Source organism: Serinus canaria, chromosome 3 (genome assembly GCF_022539315.1).
Source record: "Serinus canaria isolate serCan28SL12 chromosome 3, serCan2020, whole genome shotgun sequence".
NCBI lineage: Eukaryota > Metazoa > Chordata > Aves > Passeriformes > Fringillidae > Serinus > Serinus canaria.
In genome coordinates this window covers 21,993,229-22,014,473 of record NC_066316.1, presented here as the reverse complement: position 1 = coordinate 22,014,473, position 21,245 = coordinate 21,993,229, and the positions used below count along the sequence as shown (strand labels likewise).

At 38.7% G+C, this 21,245-nt stretch overlaps 1 protein-coding gene across 3 annotated transcripts in view; it reads left to right on the top strand.

Moving 5' to 3' along the window:
• Nucleotides 1–21,245, top strand: part of RPS6KC1 (ribosomal protein S6 kinase C1) — an 85,492-nt gene that overhangs the window by 55,981 nt on the left and 8,266 nt on the right. For 2 of the 3 annotated variants that reach the window (XM_009096406.4, XM_018921283.3), the window contains 3 exons: nt 1,501–1,633; nt 9,590–11,167; nt 11,439–11,528. In XM_009096406.4, coding sequence (XP_009094654.2) covers nt 1,501–1,633; nt 9,590–11,167; nt 11,439–11,528 — 1,801 coding nt within the window. The remainder of the gene's footprint in view (nt 1–1,500; nt 1,634–9,589; nt 11,168–11,438; nt 11,529–21,245) is intronic. The other variant, XM_018921282.3, reaches the window with a different exon arrangement.

The window sequence follows — 21,245 nt, the reverse complement described above, 5'->3', positions numbered from 1 at the left end:
AATTTATAGAGGTATCCCTGCAATATATTGTTGTTATGGTAATACATGTTAAGTGCCCTGGAATTCTTGTTGTCAGTGTTTGGTTGCATTCCTTTCCTTTCTCTCTAATATCCCTAGTGCTCAGATGTGCTGATTTAGTCACCTGAGATGCTTCTGGTTATTGAGGCCAACACCTTTGCAGGCTTTGGTAAAAAATCACACATTTAATGTGCTGCTTTAAAACATCTATAAAGCCTTGGTGGCTCAGGGCTTGTGACAAAGGTGAAAATTCTCCTTAATCCAAGCACATTGACTGCACTTTGTGTTTGGTCTTCTTTAGCTGAGGAATATCCTGCTGGCCAAATTAGGTTCTGGATGAAATGTACAACTGGCCTTCTTCAAATTTGTTTCCTTATGTTTTACATCAATAGTCTGAAATAACTGAGTTTAACGTTACTAACCCACTACATGTCTGTACAGTTATTTGGTCAGAGTAACATTTTTGCATTACTCCTTTATGTTTCAGAAAGTGTTCAGATCAAGACCCCATTGTGCTCAGAGCATCTTTGATGTTGAGAATTGGTTTAGTTATGAGTATTGTTTTTGTGGCCATTTACTTTTGGCTCCCCTTGACAGGAACTCCACTGCTAATGGCAGGAAGGGTGGAAAAAAAGCTGTGTCCCAAACATGAAGCTTTAATTACTTGTTAACATTTTATGACTTTGCTTCAGATCTGGCTTACAACCCACCTTACCTTTGTGCATCGGCCTTTGAAATCGTATGTGCAGGGTACAGCAAACCTGTTTGTTTCTCAAAGGTTCATTTGTGAATATTTTATATTAGAACCTCACATTATCTACTGTCAGATAGGGTAACATTGAATTTCCCATGTAACTGCCTATGTTTATCAATATTGTAATAGGTCACACTATTGACATAATTTTTTTTTCTCTTTCTCTCTCCCCTCCCTTCCACCCTCCCACATCAATTTTTTCACTTCTGGCAACTTCATCCCTGTGCTACCTCCCAAAAATCATTGCCTCTCAAGGAGACTAATCCTTTCCTTTCCTTTCCTTTTTATTGAGGTGGTTGCTGTCTTTAGTAAAGTAAAATGGAAATGTGAGGATTACCTGTGAGGCTAAAGCATTCTTTTGTCTTTAAGACTCGAATTGAATTTTTTTTAACAGTGTCTTTTGGTCACGCGCAAAAATAAAATTTAAAAAAAAGGTCACAGGGAAATAACTGAGTGTCATCCTGATGACTTAGTTTGAGAGAGATTCTAATAAAAACATTGACCCATGTAATTGATTTTAATGGCAGCTTTGTGCCATCTTCTGTTCTCTGGAAACGCGCCAGATGCCATCAGCACAGCCTCGGGGGACCGAGGGGCATAGAGCAGCAGATGAGTGGTTTCTCTGAAGCCCAGAGTAACTCGGATAGATTAGTTTGGTTGATAAACACAGAGCACAGCAGGCTCCAAAGGCAACTGAGGGTACAACTGACCTTTTTGTTCTCTGTCAGGGTCTAAGGAAAAGTAGTGAGTGCAGCAGGAGCAGAACGACCATCATCCCCCGCTGCGTGCCCAACATGGTGTGTCTGCACAAGTACATCATCTCCGAGGAGTCTGTCTTCCTTGTGCTGCAGCACGCAGAAGGTTTGTCTCTCCTTTAAGCATATTGTTGAAAAGAGTCAAAGGTTTTCAATTTTAATCAATGGTGCACTTCATTGTCAAATGAATCTCTCATACATCCAGTTAAAATATTTTAGTGTGGCAGAGAGGAGTCATGTAAGACACCCCACTCCGTTCTTCTGTCCCTCCCTTTTCCCCTCTCATTCTGCAGTGGAGCTGATTCCTGCTTCAAATAGCCTGAAATCCTGATGTATTACTTGAATTGTAGCAGTATTGAAGGCTTCCAACTGTTTATTTTCTACAGGAGAGGGAGTGCTTTGACTGCAACAACTATCTGCATTATTTAAAGTTATCTCTCAGAGATAAAGTCTTTGCCTACTTTTGTAAACTTTGACTGGTAAATCTTTTTAGCATCTTCTAGTTAAAATGACAAGTATTTGAACAAGAATTTAATAGCTCTGCTAAAAACCATGAACATTTTCCTGTTGGTTAATATTTCTCTGATCTGGATTTTTAAGAAAATAGCTAGTGGCGTCACACAGGAGTTCAAAGCAGAACCACAGAGTTGTGCCTTCAAACTATGTCTAAAATTCCTGTTAAGTGTACAGGGAACAGGTGGCATGAAATAATTATGTTTTGATTTTTTTGTCTAACACCTGGATTTAAATATTCCCTAAATGTAATTACCCATATTTGTTTAGAATGAGTGCAGAATATAAATTTTGGAGTTGCTAATAGTAATTTTTTTAGGAAATGTTAATAACTCAGAACAGGATGATGTGAAGAAACGAAGCTGACTGATAGAGAAGATAATTTTATTACATTGAATATTATTTCTTTTTTCTTCTAATAACTTAGATTTTGGCTTTTTCATGAACAATTAGTCCTATGAGGCCAGCTAAAGTTAGCTTTGCAACAGGAATGAATGTTTCTGCAATGTGTGACTTGGTTTTGCCATGAGCACTGATGCAGGAAGAAAAGCTTCACATTGCAGTAGTGCCTGATGGTGATCCTGGGAATTTACAGTGCTGCTCTGTACAGTGCAGCTCTCCTTTTGAGGTGTGTATATAATAATAGACACAGTAATTGGGAGATTCTCACCTGAGCTGCAATCTCCACATAAAATGTTACATTTTGTTCAGAGAAAAAGTATTTTAAAAAACCCACAACCAAAGAAGCTCCAAACCAATCAAAAAATCCAGCCCACAACCCTTGTCAGATACCAGCTGCCCTTAAGACTAGCATAATTACATAACTTTAAAAAGTCTTCCTAATATTTCTGTGGTTTCTGAAGTCCTACAGTTTTGCTCTTCTCTTTAGGAAGAATGTTCTTCCTTGAGACAGTTGGAAAAGTGAGTGAAGTAGTAATGGAATTTTGTGGGAGAAGTAGTCAGATGTAGGAACAAAAGTTTTAAGGAAGGCCTAATGTGAGCAGCTGACAAAGACAACCTTCTGGAAGTGTTAATTTTATTGTGATAACAATAAGAAAAATGGAGGCATGGCACGATCAGAGCCCTTTCATTTTCATGAACCTACTGTCTGGGCTCAGAACATGCAAAGGGAAAGGAAGAGTGATATATTCTGCTGTAAAGAGGGGTAGCTGGGGTACACAGTGATGAGTAAATTGCCTGAGAGTGTATTCAATAAGTGTATTGCAGATGCAGGGCCTGATTCCAAATCCCAAACTGGGGCAATGGTCACTGCTCCTCACCCTGCTGTGACACTGATGCTGGAAAGAGATTCAGGAGAAAGGCTTCTAACTCTGTGTGAATAAAGGATAAATAAAAATAGGGCTAAAGTTATGCTGCACTGTATGCAGACTAGTTTTGCTCACCCCACTGATGATGGTCTTAATCAGATCAGTCTTATGTTAGTAGTGCTCATTCTTTAAATTACAAGGATAATAACACCAGGAATCCCTACAGAAAAACCTATGTTGTCCATCTCAGACTAGATATGAATAGAGAAGGTGCTTGTAGTTGATGTTGGGAAAGGATAAAAATTTCCAAGACAGTACTTTTTAAATAATAGCCTCTTGAAATTTTATTTAATGACTTTTGAATGCTCTAAATATTCATACTCCAAGTAATTCTAGTAAGCAATAAGATTGTGCCAGTCAAATTTGTAAGTGGTGCTGATTTATGGTGTTGGGTATGTTAGCTACACCATTGTGAGTTTGAAGGGTAAAATACTAATTAAATGGGTAGTGGCTTGTATAATATCATTTGCTAAGCTGCTCACTGCTTCCTGTTCATGGTAGTTTTTAACTATGTTATTAAGAGCAGCACTGTTAGGTTTTGTGTGGAATTCTGCAAGCTTGACCACAGATTCAAGAGGAAGACCTGGGTTGGTTGTTTTGGTAAATCATGATGGTGTAACCTGCCCAGAGTTTGGTGAGTGAGGTCTTGGGTTCTCTTAGAGATTTTTCTCCCCTCCGCAGTGACAGGCTTCAAGGATGCATCAGAAGCACAAAAGTCCATAAAGTTATCTTGTAGCTTTTTTGGAAAGCGCTTGCCAAGTTCTAGTGTGGGAGAGAGCCAATCTGATGTTAATAAGGCCTCGCTTCTTCCTGGCACTACTAACAACTGAAATTTTAGAAACAGATGCTTCAAAATAGGCTGGGGGGCTTCCATGGGACATCAAAGTTTAAGTGGCTGTTAGAAGCTGTCAAATCTCTTTAAGCATAAACAAGCTGGAGTTCCTATCAATCTGGAGAGCACTCAAGAAACTTCCTGCTGAAGAGGCTTGCTGCACGCAGCAATTGATAGACAGCACCACGGCAGCGCTCTGGCTTGCAAAGCTGGGGATTTGTTGTTAGGAGAGGAGATAATGCTGGCTGTAAATATTTGACAGCAATCAGGAAATGTAGGGAAGGTGATACGCTCCTTGGCAAGTGACTTTTTCAGGAGGCTGCTTTGGAATAGTAGCTTTTGCTCCGAGTGCATTGGAGCTTTGCCTAAACTAGCAAACCTTGCAGCAGAGATTCACCAGCAGCACTGGAAATACAGGACTGCAGATGCAGGGCTCTGGTGCTTGTAACTACTGTCATGTTGGAGATTAGGCAGGAGCTCAGCTTCCTGTTCATGTGGAGCTGCAGCTCCACTGTGCCTGCCATTGGGATGCTGTGGAATATTGTTGTTGTGCCGTGGCAGTGCCTGTGTGTCTGCTTTGCTTTTGGCCCAGGAACTGTGCAAGTCCTATTTTTTTGTAGCCATTACATTAGCATGGTGAAGTTTACTGGCAGGCATGTCTCTGTTCAAAAGGAGGACAGTGATTCTTTGAAAACCATGAAACTGTTCCTTTTCCAGCAAGGAAGGCTATTAATTCTCATGAGGTGCATGGTTTAGGATTGGAAGTCCTGGCCATACACAAATCCTTATGCAGTGATGTAGAGAGTTGGGCCCAGTTTTGGAGAATAATTCATGCATATATCTTTCAGGACTGTGTTTTTCTTCCCTATCACATTACAATTATTTGGAAGTCTGGGTTGTTCACTTTGACTTTGTTTGAGATTTCCTAAGTACAGTGACTGCTGCATTCTTAGCTGCATTCCAGTTCTGTGAGAATTGCAGCACTTCATCCTTGGGAGTAATCTCATGGACCAAGCTAGCAAAAGCTATTGATTTATTTTGGATTATGTCTCCTTAGTCAGACAGTCTTTCAGGATATGAAGTGAAATGGGAAGTGTCTGATCACTGGGTAAGTAAGAATCCAACTGGTCATGAATTTTTCTTGTCAGCTGGAAGAAAAAAACATGTTTAGGAGGCAAATTTGCTGATCTCTTAGGTTTTGTTTTATTCTGTCTTATGTTCTATCTAGTCTCTGTATTTTCTTTTTGGTGCTCCTACATCAAGTGCTATTAATAAAAATGCTGCAGAAATGTTTGAAAGAATATAAAATATTTTTAGTCAGCTTCATCACTTGGTCACTTTATGCTGAATTTCCTGTTGATTATTTTGAACACTAACTTTTTAGATTCTGCCTTCAGAAGCAAAGGTGTAAGCTCCAGAATACTGGAGATGTGGTTAAGTATGGCACTGCAAATAAGAAATTTTTCATTGAATAACTGCAGAAGAATGTGGAACTTGATGATTTTCATGTGCCTATAAAACCAGAAAGACTGAACTAGGCTGGCTGTAGAATCAGTTCATGGTAGAAGAAAACAAACCTAATAATTAGTTATGTTAATAATGGAGTTCTGAAATTGCATTAAACACTAATAAACTTTAGCTTAATACTGTAGCTTTTATAGTTATTTAATCTGTTGGACTATTTGACAGTGACTGAAGCTTACTTGTTTGGATTGATTTCTGTAATTTTAGTTTTTATAGATTCCTGATACTATATTAGCATGGTTTGCTAATGGGTTTTCTTGATCTTACACAACACATGGGGAGAGGGGGAAAGATTATTAGTATGTCATTCATAAAGGCATAATTACATACGCAGATACAAATATCACTTTTGTTTGACCCTGGATTGAATGTTTTCAAAAAGGAATGAAATTGTTGTTTTTTACTATAGAACATAATTATTGCATGGCATTTATTTACGTATTTCCACTTGACCAGGAGGCCAGTCTTGAAATATTTGTATGTTAACATATTTGGACATAATTTTTGTTTTGTTTTGTTTACTTGTGTTTAACTCTTAAGTTGAAGTTGCAGTAAGTAGTCATTTCCAGTGTGGTTTTTAAATACAAGTAATGAATAATGAACAACTTCTTGTTGAAAACCTAAGATAATAGACTTGCAAAAACAAATGAATTGTTGCAGTTCTCCCTGTTTTCACAAGTGGACAGTGGTGAATTCTTGAACACTTTAAAAATAAAGAGATTTCTTTTTTGTCTTTTGCAACTTTTATGTTTACTGAACCTGTCAAATCTGCCAGTGATTTTTCTGTGGATTTTTGAAGTATTGATCCCAACACGTCTCTTTTTCCTTCCTTAATCTTTCTTGGGTCTCTCTTAAGCTGCAGTAATCCAAGTAGAAGCCCAAATCTAGTGGAGACTGCATGAAATCTTGCATGAAGTGAGGCAGAGGGAGCAGAAGACAGGAGTTGTCCTGAGAGCAGCCGAACTTGTCAATAGGTGAAAAACTTCAGTTGTGCAAGGATAATTCTTGCATTTTTGATATTGTGGGCAGCCCAGCCCCTTCTTATCTTCTTATCTTAGTGTAGGGGTACAAACCATTTGGGTCAGTGAGAGCCATTCAGGTGTCACATGTAAAAGCACACCTGGTGTCCAGTAATGACACAGGAAAAAGATGTGCCAAAAGAGCACAGGAAGAAAGTTTTGAGCTTTCTGTCTCCCTGGGTCAAAGCTCAAGGCAGGCCTCTGTTAGAAAGACCTTTTCTTACAACTTCCTTCAGAGGAAGTGCTGATGGTGCTCACACTTGCATTGAAGCCATACCTGGAGGCTGAGGTGGTGTTGTACCAGGCACTTCCCAAAGTTCCAAAAATCTTAGGTGAGTCTTCATGGGTCATGGTCTGTGAACGTGCTTCGACACCTGAGGTTTGTGTTTTCAGAATAAATTTGTGACTAAACACTGGTAATATGTAGATGAAAATATTTAGCTTGTGCTAATTAATCTTAATGCAGGTGGGATGGGGAGACTAAATAATTTTTTTATTAAATAGTGTGTTTTAATAAATGCAGTAGGTGGTTCTCAAATTAGATTTTATTGTTTGGTATGAAATGGACATGAATAATTCCATGCCTAGTTAATAAACTGGGCAAAGTTATTTTATTAAAAATAAATTATTATAAAAATAATTATTATATTAAACTGGGCAAAGTACTGAAGTAATTTAATTGAAATTTTAAAGGAAATTAATTGTTATGGATAAAAGTGTGAAAAAGAAGATAGAATCTTGCATATGTAAAAATTATGTACGTTCTTACTCTCTCATTCACTTTTCTGGTTTTTTTTTATCTCCCTGCCATTTTATAGCAAAAATATGAATAAATGTAGAAGTATAACATTAGAAAAGAACTGCTGGTGATTATGGGATGGACAACTCTTATTTTCACCAAATCAGCTGCAGACCAGTTATCCTGAAGTGCTGTGCAAGCTGCAGGCTCCAAGGGCAGGCTGCCTTTGCCCTGCTGTCCTGCTGTGTGACCTGGTGTGTTTAAAGCAAGTGGCCTCACCTGATGAGCCTGCAGGGGCTCCCTGCTTCTCACAGGGCTGGAATCCTCCTCATGAGGCAGCTCTGGCAGGGCCAGGGCCCTCGGTGTCACCCACACAGGGCCTGGGGTCACTTGTGCCCCAACAGGCTCGGTGTCAGTCCCTGCCCTGCCTCGCTGGGCTGGGGGCCTGCAGCTCTGCTGGGAGGGCCCCAGGGGCTGTGCCTCGCTGCTGTGGCAGGACACACTTGGGGTGCATATTTTGAATGCACCTTTGGGGCAGAATTTAAAGTGCTTGTGTTTACAGTGGTCGGTGTAGCAGTTCCTGTTCCTTTCGCTGTGAGCATTGCTTCCCTTTGCTCCTGTTGGTTTGCCTGGCATCCTTTCTCACCGCATTCTAGAAGGTGGCAAGGGTCATCCTGACCTGGTACTAACTCTGTTTGAAACCAGGATGATTAACAGACCTAAATTTTTCATTTTTACCATTGGACTCAAACTGTTAGAATTCCCTTTTAGTGTTTTTAATGTACTTACTTTCACCACAACTAGAGATATTTTTTCCCCTTGTAAAACAAGTCTTGTCTTAGCCAGGGGGATGGAGGGCAGGAAAACTTCACATTATATTATTCAAATTAATTTTTTAAAGTGTCAAGGTTTTTCTCTCTTTGATAAGTTTTATTTGAAATACCTGGGAGTATAGAAAATCTGTTCCTAGGCAATGATAAATAGTTTCTTCTTTTATTGTACTTTTTAAAGGAATTTTGCCTGATAAAGAGAGTGTTAAAAACCCCAAACTATTAAAGAATGTATTTTGGAAAAATATAAAACTCTGTTTTATCCAAATAAGTAACAAAAACCCAACAAAAAACCCGCCAACTTAGCAGATGCCCAGTGGGATGGATACTTATTTTTTCTTTTACAAAGATTTTGTTCAAACTCCTGCATTTTCCAGAATTTCTGTACAGTCTTTGAAGTTGAAATGTCTTGACATTGCTTTTCTCCCTAAGTTATCAAAGGAGACTTGCTAGCTTTAAGCCAAATTCTTTGGCACATACAAGAGGTACAGTACTTCCTGATTTATTTTGCTAAAATTATGTTTTGACGTCGGTGAGCTTTTTTAATATGTGCAGCATTTGAAAACATGAAGAGTCCTGGTTTGTATTTTTTAAATGTAACTTATTTTTGGAGATATCACTTTCTTAGATGCTGTGAAGGAGCTGTTTGCCAGTGTAACTTAAAGTATTGATAAATCCTTGTGTGGTGCAGCAAAGCATAAAAACCTTTTTTTGAATTCTAAAGTAAATGGAAGAAATACATCAACATTTAACTAAAATCCCCAACTTCTTCAAAGACAGACAGAGACCCTTAAAATATCCTGCTAATATGGTACTTTCCCTTACTGGACTTGCTGTTTAGTTTTCAGTCCATTTCCACTAATGTTGCTGATGAGTTTAGGGCTGTGTTACAGAATTATTCAGTGTAGGCAGAGGTGGTGATGGGCACTAAACAAATTGATCTTCCCTAGTTTTTGCTTCTTTTGAGGCAGCAGGTGGAGAGTAGTGACCACTTTGCAACTTGAGACACACTCTGAAATGAGACTTTACTGAAGTTTAAAAACAAAAAAGCAGCAGCTTAATGTCAGATGCAGCTCTTTAAATATTTATGTAATAATACAAATCTACGTGAAAAGCAAGTGGTGGTCCCTGTAATTATTTCCTGCTGGGGTAGCGCATCCAAATAGCTCCGTGGATGTAAGGGTATAATGACAGTGAGGATATTTTCCGGTTTCTTAAAAAAATTTCTATTTTGAGTGAAATTAAGAGATACCCTCCCTTTTTTCTTTTTTTTTCAGGAGGGAAACTGTGGTCTTATGTCAGTAAGTTCCTAAATAGAAGTCCTGAAGAGAGCTTTGAAATTCCTGAATCCAGAACATCCAGTTCAACTAAAATTTACCTGGAGCAACCAACACCTACTCCTAAAGAAACTGGTAGCAGCACCGATTCCAGAGAAAGCTATGGGGAGAGCATGCTGAAGGTGGTCCCACTGAGGAGAAGCCTGACACCAAGCTCTCAGGATGACAGCAGCACCCAGGAAGATGGTCAGGAGAGTTCCAAGTGGATGGACTCGGCATCCAGCTCAGAAGAAGAGTGCACCACTAGTTATTTAACGTTGTGCAATGAATACGGGCAGGAAAAAATTGACTCTGGCTCCCTAAGTGAGGAACCAGTGGCTAAAGCAGAGAGTGAAGGGCTGCATACCAAAGAGAGGAGTTCCTTGCAGAGGTGCACTGTTGTTGGCAGTGACAGCTTCACCTCCCAGATTGCACCTCAGGAACGAAAGCTGTTCATCGATGACGCTGAGTCAGAAATAGCCAGTCCTACTAGGATACTGGACTCGTTAACTAGATCCAAGAACAGCCCCATGGAGCTCTTCAGGATAGACAGCAAAGATAGCACTAGTGAACTCCTGGGGCTTGAGTTTGGAGAAAAGTTGTATAACCTGAAATCAGAGCCTTTAAAGCCATTGTTTTCTGTCCCAGATCATGACAGAAGCTTGGATGCCCTTGAGAGCAAAATGGGTGTGAAAGCTCATGACACTGTGAGCAGGGGTTCAAATGACTCCGTGCCAGTCATCTCCTTTAAGGATGCTGCTTTTGATGATGTGAATAGCATCGATGAAGGAAGGCCTGATCTCCTAATAAACTTACCAGGCATGTCTGATCAAACAGAGGAGCCGGCCGTGTCAAGGCCAGCAAAGTTTACAAAATCTGATAGGGACATGTCAGAAGTAAAGTTGTTAGAAACACCTGATGTCTTGCAGTTAAATAATTCTGCAGAGCCATGCAAAGCATTTGATCAAGAGCCAAATCATGTGGCACCAGAAGTGGGTGATCCTGCCCACAAGGAAGCAAATGAGCAAAGTGGTGTCACTCAGGGAGCTCTTGGGACACTCTTTTCATCTGACCAAGAGGTAGGTGCTTCAGAAGACGGGGCTCTGTTCCAAGAGCTTGGGGCCTGCTCCTTAAACATGGCAAGCAAAGAAGAAAGTTCATGTGTTTCCAACCCGCTCTCAGGTGCTCCAGAGGTTAGCTTGGACACAGACGTGCTAAGGAATGAAGGAGTGTTGCTGTTTTCCAATCAAACTGAAGACAGCAGGAAAGAGGAGGCAGACTCGGCTTTGTCACCTGCAGCTGAAAGTAAAAAGACTGCACCAAAGAAGGAAGACAAAATAGCAGGAGCAGGGCAGAAGGAAATACATCAAATTTTTCAGGACCTCGACGAAAGATTAGCGCTAACCTCCAGGTTTAATATCCCAGAGGATTGCATTCAAAGATGGGCAGCTGAAATGGTGGTAGCCCTTGATGCTTTACATAGAGAAGGAATTGTGTGCCGTGATTTGAACCCAAACAACATCTTATTGAATGATAGAGGTCAGGAACTTTTGCAAATGCATTTCTTTTTATTCGCTGTTGCTTCCAATTAACTGAGTAGGCGTTTTATCTTGTAATTAGTATCTTCATTTCCTGTCTAGAGCTTCATTATCAGTGCAGCAAATTCACCCCCAGTAATAGCTTCTAGTACTTAATGATGCCATTATTCTTAATGATACTGTTTTTAGCTACAAAAGGAGTAATTACAGTTCACTTCTGCAGAAAATGGAAGGGAAAAATGTTTTGATTTCTCCTGTCGTTTTGTTTTTAGGACACATTCAGCTAACGTATTTTAGCAGGTGGAGGGAGGTTGAAGATTCCTGTGACAACGATGCCATAGAGAGAATGTACTGTGCCCCAGGTTAGAGCAATCACCTACAATGTTTCACTTGGAAAGTAGATTAGCAGCTTTCATTTTCTCATGTAGTCTCTGTAGCATACAGCTTGAGATCATGCAATATCTGAGTTTTCTTTGCTTCTTTTCCTTAATGTCTTAAAAAGCTACAGGGCTCATAACTGCTTTATTGTTGAACTGTGGTGGTGTTTGTTATGTCATTTCCATAACATGTAATTGTACTGAGTGTCTTGTTTAAGCAAGTTAGGAATGTTCTGTTTTCTTCCAGTTATTTCCTGTGTGTTAAGTACATCTTGGTAAACGAAAAGAGCAAATGAGGCTGAAAAAGTGGCACTAAGACCCTTAAAAATACAAAAATTTATACATGCAAAGGACATGGGTGGTGGGGGGAGAACCACAGAAGTTTGAAAAATACAACCCTAATAGGCTCAGGGATGCCTCTGACATTTTTGATGAGCTACAGTGGGCTTTGAAATAGTTTAGAGAGCTCTTTCTTTAGAACTGCTTTCATCAATCACGAGGGTGATAAAATCAATATCTCTTGGGATCTTATAGCAAGGATGGCACTTGAAACTGAGCCCTCCCTCTTTTCCTTTTTCCAATTTATTTTCTGCTAATACGGTGGGCTGTGATTTTTGGCAGTGCCAGCCAAAAATCAGGTGTTTCACATACAGCTTCATATTTTAAAATAATCATAGTTAACTTATAAAACTATGTTTAGAGTTGAAATTACTACGTTTTCATTCCAACCTTGAAATGCCAACATAACTTTCTGCAGAGTGCATGGTGTGGCCAGGCATTGCAACTTGGCATGCAGGTAGTCCTCAAGCTCAGGGTCTGCAAATGTGCTTAGAAAAATTTAGAATAAGAGTTACCAGCCATGGAAGTTCTGAATTGAGTTTGGCATCAGATTTTTCTTCTGTGTTTTTGTTCTTCAAGTGAAATGCAGCAAGGAACTGCCTCTGTGAATAAAGGTGGTAGGGTCTCAACAAACTTTGAATGTCAGCTTCTTGAGATAAATGAAAAATAAAATCTTTTCTATGCAAGTCAAAAGGGCAGGTATCACAGAAAATAATTCTTTTCACCTATCAAAGTAAATCCAACACCTTCATTCTACCCTCATGCCACTTTTATTCAAGAACAAGATAATTGGGGAATCCCAGCAATTACTGTGTTTGTTAAATAGATGGCTGTCCTGGTTGCCAACATGTGTGACAACCTGTTAGAGAGAGGTGTTTTCCTGCGTTAGCTCCCTAACGCAGCTGCGAACAGAGCGCTTCCCAGTCGAGTTCTAGCAAAGATGGAAGTGCAGCCTTTTCCCACCCTGTCATCATTAATGAGCTGTGAAAGTCAAAGCTTAATTTTGCTGTACTTTAATGAGGATCCAAAGAGAGGTGCTTTTTGCCCCCTAAGCTCCAACCAGCCAACTCCTGCAGTAATTAAGTGTTTAGGGAGCAGTTGAAATAATATTTAGAAGTCCCCGAATGCGAGAATAAAGTTTTCCACGCCGTCATTATTTCCACCTCACAGCACAGGTGTGGTACCCATCCGGGCTTTTTTTTGCTGAAGTTGCCCTCCCCTCTCTGCCCTCTCTGCCCTACCCCAGGCAGTATTTGCTTTGTGTGTCTGCAAGGTGAGGATTTGCAAATGCAAGTATTAGATGTATTCAGGGTGGATGAATTGGTACTGCTCCGTGATTCTTGCCTTTCAGATTTCTTGATCTTAATGTTACCTCTGTGAAGCATGTTTGTACTTTAGTGTAGCTGTTACATGTTAATTTTTAGTAGGAGAATAATACTTGGTATAATTTAGCAGCACAAAATATGTTTAGGAGTCAAGTGTCATTCTTTTATGAGGAATGATTCAGTAATGGTGTAGCTGTGTCCACAGCAGCTTTCTTAGGGCTACTGCTGCTGGTAAATGTTGTTTTAGAACTTTTGACCAGTGTTAAAAGAAATAATAAAGAAATAATCACGTCAATAAGCTTTCTCTAGGTTCCAGTATTGCAGGGGGCCAAAAATGGTTCATTTGGATGATATTTTTTTTTTAATTTTGAGGAGTTTACTACGTCCCAGAACCCCTTTATCATGAAAACATTGCTCTTCAAGGTGCTTCTTGGAATATGGATTTTGAAATCATATTTGTCCTTCATTTCAGTACACTAGGAACAAGTTTTGAGGTTTTACTATAATTTTTTAAGTTTCTTTTTAATATAAATATTTCTCACAACTTGGTTTTGTTTTTTTTTTTTTCCCGAGGGAAATGCTGTAGTTTTGTAGAAGTAAACAATTATCTTCACAAAATTTAACAGGTCTTATGATTTCTTACTGTAATAAAACACAGTGTCTAAAATAAGTGACTCAAAGTGAGTCTTTATCTCGTTTTGAATTTTCCTGGTGTTTTCAGGATTATGTGCTGTGTTGCCCTGCCTCTGGGTGGTCAGCCTTCCTTCTCCTTTTCTCTCCTGCTGAAGGATACAGTGAAATTTGGCTTGTAAAAATTTTGTGTTTGGCTTGCTGTATACTTTTAACAGAGTTTGAGATAGAATGGATTTAGATATGATAACTTGTATTCTACCTGATTGCAACAATTTAGTGCACTCTTTCAACGTATGCAAGAAAGGGAAGGTGTCGATCAATAAACATTGCTTTTTAGGGTCTGCTGTTGGAGACTGAGAACAGATGAGTTTAGGGCTGCAGTTTTTTCTGCATTGCTTTTTGAGGAGCACATTTTGGAGGCAGAAAAAGGGGAGGCTGAATGTGAAATTTAAACACCTTGCAGGCTATCTTCAGTTTAAAACATGTATGAAATTGTATTGAGAGTTGCATGTAAATTTCAAACATATTTGAAACAGCTGTGTCTTTTTGGTTGTTGAGGTTTTGGATGTTGCTTTTCTACAGTGTAAGTTATAAAGTGATTTGCAGTGAATTGCATGAAGATGTATTTAAATATTAAGCTGTCTTATTTGTTGAAGAAAAACATGAAGTCTAAATTCTACAATTAATATATTGAAAACTAATTCGTGGATGACTAGGGATAGTAATGTATTAGTGTGGAAGTTTGCAGGGCCAAGGGAGAATAGAGGTTCACCTATGTGGAACTTGCTAGTGGGATGTAGGATTTTGTGTTTAAGGCTTTCTGTGCAACCTTGCATTAAGGTAAAGCAAGGCAGTGTGGGTACAGCAGCCGTGATCAAATCCCTGCCCTGGTGAAGCACAGGGACTTGTTCAGCTCCTGTTGTCCTAGGAGAAGTGGAGAGGCAATTTGATTGCATATGTCAAAAACACATTATGCAGTGCATATATAAAATAACAACTGCAACGATTATAAATGCAGAAATGTCAGAAAGACGAGGGAAGGGAACAGTTTGAAAAGCTGCATCGTGCTCCCTGCGAGCAGCATAATTAGTTCTGTGTGAAATAGCCGTGGTCGTTTTGCACCGTGCCTAAGTTCCGAGCAGGGCTGCATCTGCTGCAGGAGTGGCACTTCCCCGCTGCCGACGGGAGGTGGCATTGTACCATTAATGGATGTTGGTTCGCACTGGCTGCCCCTCGTTTGCTTAACTTCTCCGAAGAACTGGAGACGGAAGATGCGGCTCATTTGTAATGATTTGCACATCAAGAATTATGCTTGTAAGCTCGTGGTGCTGCTGAATCTGTTGGTGTGGCCGGGTTACTCTTTACTCCTCTAGAGTTCTGCTCAATTGAAAAAAAAAACCCAAAAGTTCCTGAACCGGCTCTGGCACCAACAAAGCTGTCTGCAAAAGCTTCAAAGTGTGTCTGTGCTATACTTTGATTAATGCCCAAACTAAATCTTTGCTGTTCTCCTATGATAAGTCAAATGTTGTTTCTCTAATTCACAAGGGAAATGCTAGATTATAAATCATACTGTATAAACTCAACACCACTTCAAATAAAACTGTGGGAGGTTTGGCTAAGAATGACCTATTTGCTTTTAAAGAAGAAATTGAGCACTTGTAACTGAGAATTTCTGCTGTTTTAATATGGCTAAGGTGACTATAGTGAGGTTTATGTGTTTTGTTTCCTTTAACTTTCCTCCTTTTATAGTAATTTTGTTTTCTGAACATTTTAAAGTGCGCTGAGCAGCTGATGTCTGAATACAAAGTTCTTAGCAGATCAGATGAGAATGATTCACTTCTGTTTAAACAGCCCTTTGCTCTCCATGCCCCCTGAGAACTCTTATCACATATTTGTCCAAAAAATCCCCACGAAAACTAACAAAAAATCCCTTGCTTTATCCACCTGCCTGGTGGCTGATAGTATCAGCAATGTATCTCTTTATCTCTTGGTTAATGTGCCTTGGTATTCTGAAGGGGGGAAAATTCCAGTAACAGATTCAATTTACATGGACAGAAACTTGAGCAAATGCCAGCCTAGCAGGGGGGCCATTATTCTGCTCTATAAATAAGTTGAAAAAAGAAACACACACATACACACACACACAAACCTGTGAATCAACATGTTTTGGTCTAATTGAGAGAAAAGCAAGATAGATGAATTTTGAAATGCAAATTATCACCTTCTGTTATTTTAAGTATTGGTTTTGCCAACATTGTGATCTTAGATATAAAGAGTTGTTAACTTTTAAATACAGTAATAATTGTATTCCATTCTTGACAGTCACAATTTAAAAAATAAAATTGGTAACTTTTTTTAAAAAGCCATTCTCAGTATGGTTAATACCTGTGAGAAAGACAGAATTATCTACAGCCGTTGCCTAGTCAAGGCTGTCTTTGGGTAAAGCAGATTTAAGTTGGGGATTTTCTCATGAAGAGAAATCTTTAAGGTACTTTTTCAGTCTAACCTGTGAAGTGTCATGTTGTAGAAGCAGCTTGCTGGTCTGACATCTTGTGTAAATATGATGTGTGAATGAGATGTTTTATTTACACTCCCCGGGTTCTTGTTCCAGCAGTGGGGATGCTTTCTGTTGCATCCCTGTAGTGTTTTTGGAGGACGAGGTTTCAGAGCTGGGCTGCCTTTAGAGTCTTTTTTCTTTCTTGTTTAAACAAGTTTTCACAGACTGTGTTTACTAAAAACTGGAGATTTGCTGCTTGAGATCCTAGAGCCAAAGGGAGCTTAGCTTCCTAGAAAATGTAAGTAGGAAACTGGCCATCAGTAATGCATCGTATTATTCTGAGGCTTTCATAAGCTGTGTGCTATAATCAAGTCTTATTTACACAAAGTAGCATTCACAGAAGCCTACAAATAAATATATGGTAAATTTGGATTTATGTAACCTGCTGTTACTTGTGCACAGTGCAAAACCTAAGCAAAAAGAAGGCATTGTGTGTAAAGGATTTTGTTCCCAAAAAAAAGACAAAAATGCTTCAATGTGCAACCTGATTTTTGTACTCCCAAATAAAGATGTCACTTTTGCTCTTAAACAATTGAAAATACAGATGCAAAATGCAGCTGGTCACCTAAAATAGATGGCATGAAAATAAAAATTGCTAGTTGATATTATTAGCCTGCATGCTATAATTTTTATTTACTGAACAAGGAAAAAGATTATTTGCCTCTGTTTACCAAATAGACATTTGATGCACAAAAACCTGCATATTATTTGTTTATGTGTTTTTCAGTAGGAGTTTGCAGGCACTCATTAAATCTGCTATTCTGTATTATAGTAATTTAATTTGAGTAGATTGTTTAAGAAGCAAAATAACTGTGGTAGATTAAAGTGCCATTGACCCTGAGATGTGTCGAGGGGTGGGCTGGTCTCGTGGTTATAGTGTAAGACTGGACTTCCTGCTTTTTACCTCTAACTCTCTCCTAGATTTTTGTGTGACATTAATGTCTCAGGATTATCCAAAAAATAAAAGAGAATACCTGGATAGGTGAAGGAGCTGTGGGCATCAAAATCAGAAGGATGGGCTAGCCTGATTTGAAAAATCCTGGCAATAGGAAACAGGATCAAACACAAACATGAAAAATATATGGCTGGTGTGAGTAAGGTCTAGATGTGCAGAAAAAGTACTGATTTCTGTGAGGCTTGGAGTAACAGTTTTTCAGCAACCATTTGGAGGGGACAGCTCTCTAGAGACCCCAGAGTGTCCCACAGAAAACACTGACAACTGACTGCTCCCTGAATAGCAAAATGTCATGAACTTGGAGTTGGTAATGGAAAGCATAGGTTGGGAGAGCATCAGGTACTTTCTGAAAAATATCTGATCTCAGGCTTGTTGTAAGTACTCAACGTATTTCAGGTGAAGTACATGGTCTTGTGGTTTTTCTTAGACTCTGTAACTAGAATAAGCAGTAAGATGTACCAAGCTGTTGATTTGTAAAAATCTGATTTTTTAGTCTGGCTGTCATAAAAGCCAGTTGTTAACTCCAGAAGAAACTGTACTTTACCTATGTTTATTTATGTCTGTTGTTATTAGTAGTATTAATATTACAGATGGGACTAAACCTTGAATATAGCATACAAGATGCCTTGTGAAAATAAACAGAGATAGCCATGAGGTTAATTAATGTTTGCTTTGTTTTGATAACAGAACAGTAATAAAACTTTGTCTCTTTTGTCACAGGATTATTTTACAGGAAGTTTTGATTCCATCTTGGGCTGCTAAAAGAAAGAAAGAACACAGTTCCCTCTATTATTTTTTCTTCCTTTTTCTTTCCCACAGAGGAACATAGTTGCTCATGTTTTTGAATAACTTTTAGATTAAACTTCCTATTTTCATACTCCATTTGATCTTAGCAAATGTTCATTGGACTTGCCTCACTACTTTATTGTTTAAAGACCATGATAAACTTCTTATACTTAAATATAGATGGTTCAATACTGTGCTTTATAAATTGCTGAACCATTTTAGGCAAAGCATTATGGCCAGATTGGGATGTTTTATTTAGTGACTGTATCTTACGGTATCTTGGCTGACTGAGTCTCTTGAGAGTGAATTGGGTTGGAATTATTTTAGTTGATTCTCTGCAAATGTTTCTTTACATATATAGATATCAAAAGATGATAAAATAGTAATCTTTTAAAATTAAGTGAGTGTAAGGTAAACAGAATTTCCAGAGTCTCTAATGGTTTTTCATGCAATGTTTATCTTAATGGCCACAGAAGGGGAAAACATTGTATTTCTTTTCAGGATGTTGAACAAGTCCAATTCCTCATGAACATTTTCAGGCACCTGATGGTAGTTTAGATGGGTCTCCTTATTTCCTTATTTTCCTATCAGTGCAGAAATGATACTTGGGAGTATGCTGTTCCTGCTTGCATTGTGGGGTAAGGGAAAAGCCTTTCCTGACTCCTGGGTGTCTGGGGATGCGCTATATCCAACTAGAGCCAGTTTTTATGTGAGCTGACTGGAGATTTTTTTTTTTTTAATTACTGTTTGTTCTACAAAATTTTTGGTTAAGTTTTTGTTCTTGGTGATTCATGAGCCGTCTAGCCTGAGTTGCAGAGTGAATGTCTAAGGCCTCCTGTAAGCCTGGCCTCTTCCATGTTAACTAGTGTATGTGTGTGCTGGTCATGAGGCATTATTGTCAGCCCTGGAGGAAACTGGAAGAAAATGTGGCAGGTGTTGTAGTAAAAGCCTTTGAAATCCTTCAGCAACATAGGTGTATATAGGCTATGTATTTCAAGTTGCTGTGTAAAGAATGAGAAAAGGCTTGGTTTGCCATAGATAGCTTTATTGAGAATGTGTGTTTAGGAGAGGGAAATTTCTGCTTTTTCTTCAGAATGCACTTCTGTTTAAAATACAAAATGTTGTCAGCTATGTCTCCCTTATCAGGAAGTAAGGTGTTGCTGTGTGTAATGCAAATATTGAGATAAGCATGGAAACCATAAAGAAATGGTCTTACAGTTGAGACCAGCTGCTCTGGAAGGAGGACAGTGCAGGGCAGTGAAGGTGTTTACCTGCACCATCTGTCTCTGTATAAACCTGATAGCATTTTACAAATCTCCTTCCCTTCAGTTATCCCAGTGGCTGCTGTTGGAATTGCTTTGTGCAGGAATTTAGCATTGCTGTTGACTTGTGCTTCGTGGTGCTGGATGTCATGGCCATGCTTTGGGAAGGGAGAAAGAGGAAAGCTCTCTCTTTAATGAAATTGCAGTAAAGTTGGAAAAGCTATTGACTTTTTTTCACCCTACTTTATTTATTATTTCTCTGATTTTCTATTTGAGGATGATAGGAATTTTTTTTTCTACAAACATTGTTCTGCCAGTCCTAGAAGCACCAACACCGTGTACATGTGTACACATGTTTATTTTTGTACAAATCTGGGTAAGGTCCTTGATTTCAAGGTTCATGAAGGAAAGATTTGGCACAAATATCCCCATGTTATTCACTTAAGCTTATGTGTCACTACCATTTATTGTCTAAATTACTTTGCTGATGGATTGAGATGAAAATGTTTTCTTAGTGAAGGCAGATATTGTAGTTCAGATTTATTGCAATATTGAAGCTTTAAAAAAAGCATATGCCCTGTGTGGTATATTACATTAGCCAGCTACTCTGTGTCCCTCAAAAGCACTTCATAATCTGCAGTTTCTAAATTTTCCCATGGTGTTTAGTCAAGATAAAATGCAGTAATATTGATGTGGTATCCTGGACTTATTATGATCAGTATTGCATCAGAAATCATGAGACCTGTTCGAAGGAAGGAAGTGTAAACAACATATGCTTATTTGTAGTGTACACAGTGAATTTTAAATTTTCTTTTTTTTTTTTTTTTTTTTAAGGAAAACGTTTATTTTAACATGAAACAAGGAAACTTTGGGAAAGCAGCTGGAGGGCAGACATTGCATAATAGGAAAAAAGTTGAGCTAAAATTTAGTTTTTGTAAAGAAGGGGACTCAGGTGTTGCCCTCTGCTGAGTTTTCCATTTTGTGTTCTGTGTTGGTTCAGATGACTTGTTATGCAGCTTCTGCTTGTGCATGAGAACCCAGGCAGAGCCCTTCAGCCCTGGGAGAAATCTGTGTTACTTGCCTGTTCTTAATTTATTCCACTCATGTCATTTTGGTCATGGCCAAAAGTGGATGGAACAGTTCAGTGCTGCTCTTGTCAGAGAACTGCAGTGACATTTGTTTTGGCTTGGCATATATTGAAAGTATTCTTCCAGTTGAAAATATGAGCTTGGATTTTGAGGAAGTGGACTCTGGTTTGCTTTTTGACTCTTATTCTATATATGTCCATTTTCATCAGTGCTACTTCCTGTAATGAACAGTTCTGTGAAAGGAGGCACTGTAACTTTGGTTCTTTAGAGAATTGGATCAGCATCTCTGATTGCCAGCGTAAAGAGAAATAACACCAACACTGAGTAAATTATTTTTTTTGTACAATTTCTTTTCCCTGTACTCTGAATGATGTATTTTTTTCACATTTAGGTAATTTTTTTTTCAATTAAGCTGTAACTCATGAGGCCCGTTCCCACTAAGTGCCTTTGGGAAAGATGAATTATTTCCTTCTGTGTTATTATTTTGAAATTTAAGGTGTGTCAATATGGGATAGTTAGTGCAACTGAGAATGTAGTAGTCAATCTTATTAATTCTTGGCTTTGTTGTCCTTATTCTTTAATAAGTGTGTAATTTAATTTCAAAATAAAAATCTTCACTTGTTGGGAAGAAAGCTGCCTTGAGCTGAAAAGGCATTTCCATTCAGTATGTTTCACTGAGAATTGCTGTGAATACCTTTCACCTGCTGGTTTGTGTGGAAAGGCCCCCAACCCAAAAGGGTTTTTTTTTCTTTTTATT